The sequence below is a fragment of the Cebidichthys violaceus genome, unplaced genomic scaffold (assembly GCF_023349555.1).
Source record: "Cebidichthys violaceus isolate CVI_PGR_0920_01 unplaced genomic scaffold, fCebVio1.0.p SCAF_17, whole genome shotgun sequence".
NCBI classification, from domain to species: domain Eukaryota; kingdom Metazoa; phylum Chordata; class Actinopteri; order Perciformes; family Stichaeidae; genus Cebidichthys; species Cebidichthys violaceus.
Window position 1 is genome coordinate 3,214,904 of NW_027176340.1, and position 6,928 is coordinate 3,221,831.

The window sequence follows — 6,928 nt, forward strand, 5'->3', positions numbered from 1 at the left end:
CTGGACTCGGCTTTGCTATACCCGCTTCCTCTGATGTCACCAGAAACGTGAAGTGAGACAGCAGGCCACAAGCGCGTAAGATCTCTTCTAGGCGGCCGTCAAAGTTGGATACCACACCCAGCTCCAGTCCGAGAGAAGAACATCTCTCCAGGGTCCTCTTTGAGTCTGGAAATACCTAAAACAAAGTGACAAATACACAATTGTAAGTTTACATTTTCTGTGCTTCTTCATTCACAACTGTAAACACAAATATAAAAAGAAAACAGTAGTAATGCTTTACAAAAAACTATTTTAAACACAACCAAAGGATCGTTTGACGATGATAAATAAGTTGTTAATTTCAAAAGTAACTACTTATTTATTCATTGATTTATTGGATGTGTATGCCACATGTCATCTGCAATTCACCTCCCAGTTCTCTGCATTGCAGAAGTTGTGATAAAGGTTGTGAGCCATTGTATTGAGCAGGGCTGGGTCCTGTACCCTGCACTGGCAGAAAGTGTCCCGCACCACGCTCATCCACCAGGACCGTCCATCCAGGCCCCGAGTGACGCCATAGTTTGGGTATCTGCTGGAATGATGTCGATATGCCTGACGGAAAGCAGCTTCAACCTCCACAGGACTGAGGCTCAAGCCCAGCCGCTCGGCCTCCTTGCAGTACTGCTCTCCCACAGACGCACGCACCTTCAGCAGGGTGTCCTTCACGTCCCATAACACCCAGCGCAGAGGAGCTCGCATCGCACCTAGAGAGGCAACACCACAGACGTAAGCTCAACTATATGACAGCACTGTGATGAAACGTCAATGCTGGTGTAAATATTGACATTTCTTGCCAAATTGATAGAATAAAAAAATCGGCATTTCATGGGTTGAAAATGGCTCAACACGCCATCTGCTGTTTTAAACCAACCCTGAACCTTGCAAGGCCAATGCTGACAGAGTTGGGCCTTATCTATGTTATGAAATTTATATTTATATATATATAAAAAAAGAATGTTAACATCGTCTAATAAAGAGGCCAGGAGATGTCACCGAGCAACCCCAGCCTCAGACATCCGCACCACTTCTTAGCCCTTCGACCATTTGACTGAGGGTTAGACTCGGACCTGAGTTGCACATGAATTTAAAACACCTGCCCATGAATCGTTAGTAGTTTTAAGGATGGCGGTTTCACTCAGGTGTCCTGGTAATATCAGCATTGACTATACCAGCACCCTGAAAATGAAGCAACTCCATGTAACTCAGCCACCATTAATATTATTTATGTCTTTGACCCCCTTCAAGACACAAAGGTGCTTTGGTTTAAAATGGACACGTCTTGCTGTCGTGAACTGACAGTGAATCAGACAACCCTGTGCTATGCTAGCGTTACACATTATCACAGAAGGTTAATGTTAAATCCCTGCTGACGTTCATTATGACACACACACACACACACACACACACACACACACACACACACACACACACACACACACACACACACACACACACACACGTAAAACGTTACGCCACCTAACTACATGCTGTCGTCACTGTCGTCTTGGTTACAAGTTCTGACCAGAATAAAAAAAAAAAGATCGTACGCTAACGTTACGTAAAATGACCTCTGTATTATTACATTCATTACGTTTGCCTTATTAGCTACTTGTCAGCCTCTGTTTGCACAGAAAGCTAACATCACTAAAGCAAACGCACAACACAGGTTTTGACGATTAGTACGTAACGTTACCGAAGTCAAATCTTCAGAACCGTCAACGGTTGTGTCGTAAACAAGCTTCCTAGCTAGCCTGTCTTCTTCTTCGCTGGTTCTTTTTACGGCAGCTGTTACCATCGTCTGCAGTGGTGTGGAGTATTTAGCTCTTCTGAAGTCCATTCCCTGGTTTAATTCACCCCCAACATTTGTCAATTAACAAACCAAACACATATTGTCGCTAATTGTTATCCCGGTGTCTGCTTTAAATGTGGCTTGTTGAGTAGTGGTCGTGGTATCATTGCGTTTATACATCCAGTACAGCAGGCGGCAGTATGGTCAAAACAGTAGCTACCAAAAATGTCATCTACCAGAGATGTACGCATGCGCAAAAGTTACCACGCATGCAGTCAAGTGGAGCAAAAGCAAAAACAAACCCCTCCGCGTGAAAAGTATCAAGAGATGTAACCTAGCTAACCTAATATCGTTTCACTAGTTTAAGACAAAGGAATGGCCTGACGTTACTAACGTGATGGCAACTCCAGCTCTCCGGATGTTTCGGAGGTTAGAGGGTCTGTTTTGTGTGTACAAACCCTCTGGTGTCCACTGGAAACTCGTTCGGGACAGCATTGAGACAAATCTTCTTAAAGGTGAGGACAACATACCCTTAAAATCGTATCCTACGATCCATCCGCAATTACATGTCTTTGCCTGCTGTTAGGCATGATAACCCGTTAATGTGCAGATGAACAACCAGACACTCAGCATTGTCTCTTAACCTTGGATTCCATTTAAATCCCAGTATCCTGTCCTCTTCGTGTGTCCTCTCGCAGGTTTAAACGCTGCACCGTCCCAGCCACTTCCTCAGGAGGTCCGCTTCTTGACGCACCCAGTCAGTGAGGCTGAAGCACCCAAGGGACTCGCACTGTCTGCAGCCTCTGTGCCAGTACTGTCCCAGCATCCTCTGGGTACGTGTGTGGACTCCTCCTGGGTCACCCGCTTATTGTCCACACACATCAGGACACACGTGTCTTCTCATGTAATGCTGTGTGTCCTAAGGACCCAGATAATTAATGTGTTACTACAGTGCTTCTTCTCACGCATGTTCCTCATTAGTTACTGTTGCAAAAATGAACTTTTTCCCAAACTACACTCTTGTTGGACATATTAAAATAAACCATATATGACGTCTATCCTGATGGCTCATTAGTGACTTCAGAAGTGCAGGTTGATGTCAGCTGGAATGACGGTTGTTGCGTCTGTGACTGTATTTAAGTGAATCAAATGTGTTTCCTCTGTGTGTTTTAGTCACTGGACCTGAATTCCAGCATATTGGAGTTGGAGTAGGACATCGCCTGGATGCATTCTCTTCTGGTGTTCTGGGTATGATTTTACAGCTGAGTTTGTTTTTTCATATTGTATTTCATTTACGAAGTCTTTTACGAATATTCACACCGTTTTTTGTTTCTTTTAACTTTAGTTCTTGCCGTCGGGAACGGGAACAAGGCTCTGAATGATCTGTACAGAACACGAGTCACAAGGGTAATATCAACACGTCTGCTGGTTTTACATCAAGATACAAAGAGGATACAATATGCACATGCTTGTGTGTTTCATGCTGTTTCGGGATGTTACAGGATTACACTTTGGAGGGAGAATTTGGGACGGCAACAGATGATTTCTCTCACACGGGCAGAGTTGTGGAAAGATCCACTTACGGTACGATGGCTTACTTTCTTCCTTTTTATTTATTCAGTTTCAACAGTTGATTCTGTTCATAACACAGAGATTTAGATCATTACAATTCAGACAAAGTATTTTATCTAAAGCGACACGACGACTTTACCTGAAATAACTGTTTCAGTTGGCTCAATACTGATATTCAATAATACACTGTACCTGTAAACAATTACATTGTTCGATTTATTTTTAGTTAGTATCTATTAAGCATACTAGTATTTGTAAACATGCCGTTGCTACATTTACATCTTTAAAATGAAGAACACGTCATTTATTAATCACAAGCTAAACTTCGCCTAAGCTCACGTTATCAGTTAATGTTCCTTTTTGCCGTGTCTCACCCTTAAATATCGTCGTGTTCAACAGGTCACATCACACAGGATAAGCTGGACAGAGTCTTAGCGATGCTGGAGGGAGCCAATCAGAAGGCCTTGTTAATGTAACCAAACCTAATATCTTTTTACATTTCTATAAACGTTAAATTGATGAAATTATGTTTTGCTCTTAGTCTTGTTTTTCTCTGTTCTTCACAGTAGAATCAGACCCCATGCACTTATGATCAGTCCACAAAGTTCCTTCAGCGGAGCCACAGTAAAAAGCTTCATTATTATTTGTCTTTGCAGGTAGATGACTGTTTTTTTTTTTTGTGTATAAAGGTATTCCAACGTCGACATGCGCTCACAGGAAGCCTATGAGATGGCTGTGCACGGCTTACTGGGTCCAGAGGGGAAATCCCAGCCCATTCTGACGGGCTTGCGTTGCGTTCACTTCCAGCCCCCCAGCTTCACTTTAGGTAAACAATCTTCAATTGAACGCACGGGAAAAAAAAAACTCATTTCACAATTTGAAACATAAAATATTCAGGTTTACCTACTGATATTTTTTTGTCTCTGTTCTTACAGAGGTGCAGTGTTTAAATGAAACTCAGAAATATTTGCGCAAAGTCGTGCATGAGATCGGACTCGAGCTGCGCAGCACGGCGGCCTGTAAAGGAGTTCGACGGACCAGAGACGGACCCTTCGCCCTGCAGGACGCTCTGATCCATCACCGCTGGACCGCTGCGGATGTTCTACCGGCCATCAGACAATACCACTCTAAAAAAAAAAAATCTAGAATATTCCCGCACACAGATCAAGGAGCCAGCACTTCGGTCGACAGAAGAGAGTACGACGACTCAGTGAAATGAAACTAGAGACAAAGCAGCAGTCGGTACAATTAAAATCGGTCGTTGTCGCTGTGAGGAGCGGTTGGTACCAGTCACAGAACCGCTCACAGCTTCAGCTGGAAAAGAGATGTGAAAGAACACAGATGCTGGAGAAAAGGTATCACGTTGCACACAACTCATTATTTATATGCAAACTTATCTCCATCCACAAAGGTAAAATGTTATAAGGTCGTGCGTGTGATATTAACTTAATCCCAAAATCATATTATAATGGTTTGTTTTTGACGAAATTAAAAGAGAATTTGACCAACATTTTTAAGAAACCTGTTTGTTTTTGCTGCAATTTGATGTCAATTTATGTCAGAGTCTATAGACAAGATATTAAACTGTGAATTAGTACAAAGTGGCTTTTGTATGACAAGTAAAGTTAAATCAACACTCTTTAAGGTCTGTAGATGACACGATGCACATATTCTATCAGCACAAAAAAAAACCCACAAGCTATTTACAACATATCCTGTTTAACAACCTTCTCCTCTCCGCTGTGGTTGTTTCTCTTTAAAACAAAGTGAAATCAACAGATAGCTTCACCACTGGTAACATCCACCACGCATTGCGTCTTAACTCATTTTGAAACGACTCATTTCACATGTCTGTAATTTCTCTGTCATTTTTAGGTGGTTTTCTGTGAAGAAGTTGAACTGAAATGTGACACTAATTATGGGGAAAGTAGGACATTCCTTGAGAACAGTAAAGATGAATTAAATATTCAGAGTTGTTAAAAATGCTTTGCTAAATATGTGATCCTATATCGTACATAAAGCAGCTTCGCGTGTTTTCTCATGTTGAACAATGTTTACATGTTCCAGTCTAAAACTGAATTATCTGAACGACTTAACGGAAACGAGATGAATTCTCCCGGAGGGTAAACCTCTAATGTTGGATTTGGTGAGAACGTCTGTGTCCTCTGATGATGTTGGAAGACGCTCTCAACAATTCTGGTTCTCACAAAAGCTCTTCTGGGATGTTCTGAGGTTTATTGCAGTGGCGCCGTTGTTGTCGTGCTCTTCATACCAGCGAAGGACTTGTTGTTCCCGCAGGAACAATGGCGCCTTTGTCTGGAAACGCTCAACTTTTCACAAGGACACAAATGAACGATGTGAGCACGCCGTCGTCATTCTGGACGTTTATTAAGCGTGAGGCAAGACATTAGAACCATCTGATTATAAAGCATGAAGTCACACAAGTTACAGGCAAATACACAAACACGATGTGTTAACTGATAGTTATTTTACTCCCTCTGTCTTCAATTATAGATGCATGAAATGTATTTATGGTTGTCTGACAGCTGTGTGACAACTGCAATGATGCCATTCATTAAGAACAGATGGCAATCGTACAAAATCAAAAGGAACTTCATGTAATTATTGAATAACACTCGGCACTAAACTCGGCTTCAACAATGAAAAGAGGCTTTTTGTTCACAGGGTTGTTGCACAAGATACTTTGAAACGCTGAAATATTCCCCAAAAAGTCATATTTATAATAAAAAGTATTCATTTTGGGAGATAGTTGATAAAATCAATGTGTTGCCACGTTTTGTAACTTCAAATTAGTAATTTGCCTGTTGAGATCGAGCAACAGCAACATGTTACATACACATTTAGAATATATATTTGTTTTCATTAAAGTAATGTTCATAAAAAATATAGACACGATAGAAGATATACTCAATAGCCGCACAACATGGAGGATTCTCTTTGTTGAAATTTAGGACCGGAGAGACTTCTGAACAGAAAGTTCTAAAAGTTAAGTTTCTCAGTGAGATTAGTTAATTCATCTTTAAATGCAGCTACCTCAGTCTGAACAAGACGACTGCAAATACTGACTTTAAAGCATTCATTTCAAATCGCAGAGAAATCCGTCTTAACAAGATAGAACACCAACAAAAAGACACCATTATTCATTATGTAATAACTATTTGCTTGATCACTTACACCTGTTTCATTGACCTGCCTCTGAAGAGCGCCCGCACCTGCTATACAGTATATAGTATATATAGTATATACATGAAGGCATACAGTAAGTACACATGAAAACACATCAAGCTCATCTGTAAATGCTCCATTTTGAGTATATTTTCATGGCACTACAGTAATATTTTACTCTTACATGTTCATATTAATCAGTGGTTCCCAAACTTTAATAATGTAACTCCTTTGAAATATGTTTTACCCCCCGACCAGTGGAAAACAAGGGGGGGGGGGGGGGGGGGAGCGTTCGTTCCATTATTTACATTATTATTGAACTTATTATAGTATAATTATTTG

At 41.1% G+C, this 6,928-nt stretch overlaps 2 protein-coding genes across 4 annotated transcripts in view; one reads left to right on the forward strand and one right to left on the reverse strand.

Moving 5' to 3' along the window:
• hdhd3 (haloacid dehalogenase-like hydrolase domain containing 3) overlaps positions 1 to 1,996 on the reverse strand; it is a 3,328-nt gene extending 1,332 nt beyond the window's left edge. For 2 of the 3 annotated variants that reach the window (XR_011103252.1, XM_068712143.1), the window contains exons 1-3: positions 1,733 to 1,996; positions 409 to 743; positions 1 to 175 (exon numbers count right to left, since the gene is read on the reverse strand). The exon at positions 1 to 175 is cut by the window's left edge. Coding sequence is in view for 2 of the 3 variants with exons in the window: in XM_068712143.1 (XP_068568244.1) it covers positions 1 to 175; positions 409 to 738 (505 nt within the window). In the remaining variant the exon portion in view is untranslated. Of the gene's footprint in view, positions 176 to 408; positions 744 to 1,515; positions 1,709 to 1,732 lie in introns of those variants that run through there. The other variant, XM_068712144.1, reaches the window with a different exon arrangement.
• Positions 1,982 to 4,910, forward strand: trub2 (TruB pseudouridine (psi) synthase family member 2). The gene is made up of 8 exons (XM_068712142.1): positions 1,982 to 2,343; positions 2,527 to 2,661; positions 3,002 to 3,076; positions 3,174 to 3,235; positions 3,331 to 3,412; positions 3,800 to 3,872; positions 4,090 to 4,226; positions 4,336 to 4,910. The coding sequence occupies exons 1-8, from the start codon at positions 2,226 to 2,228 to the stop codon at positions 4,617 to 4,619; spliced, it is 966 nt and encodes a 321-aa protein (XP_068568243.1). The 5' UTR covers positions 1,982 to 2,225; the 3' UTR covers positions 4,620 to 4,910.
• The last annotated feature ends 2,018 nt before the right edge of the window (positions 4,911 to 6,928 follow it).

Coding starts and splice junctions, on each gene's coding strand:
- trub2 (XM_068712142.1), top strand. CDS start 2,226: ATGGCAACTCCAGCTCTCCGGATGTTTCGGAGGTTAGAGGGTCTGTTT. Junction 2,662..3,001: donor ACTGTCCCAGCATCCTCTGG/GTACGTGTGTGG, acceptor TGTGTGTTTTAG/TCACTGGACCTGAATTCCAG. Junction 4,227..4,335: donor GCCCCCCAGCTTCACTTTAG/GTAAACAATCTT, acceptor CTGTTCTTACAG/AGGTGCAGTGTTTAAATGAA.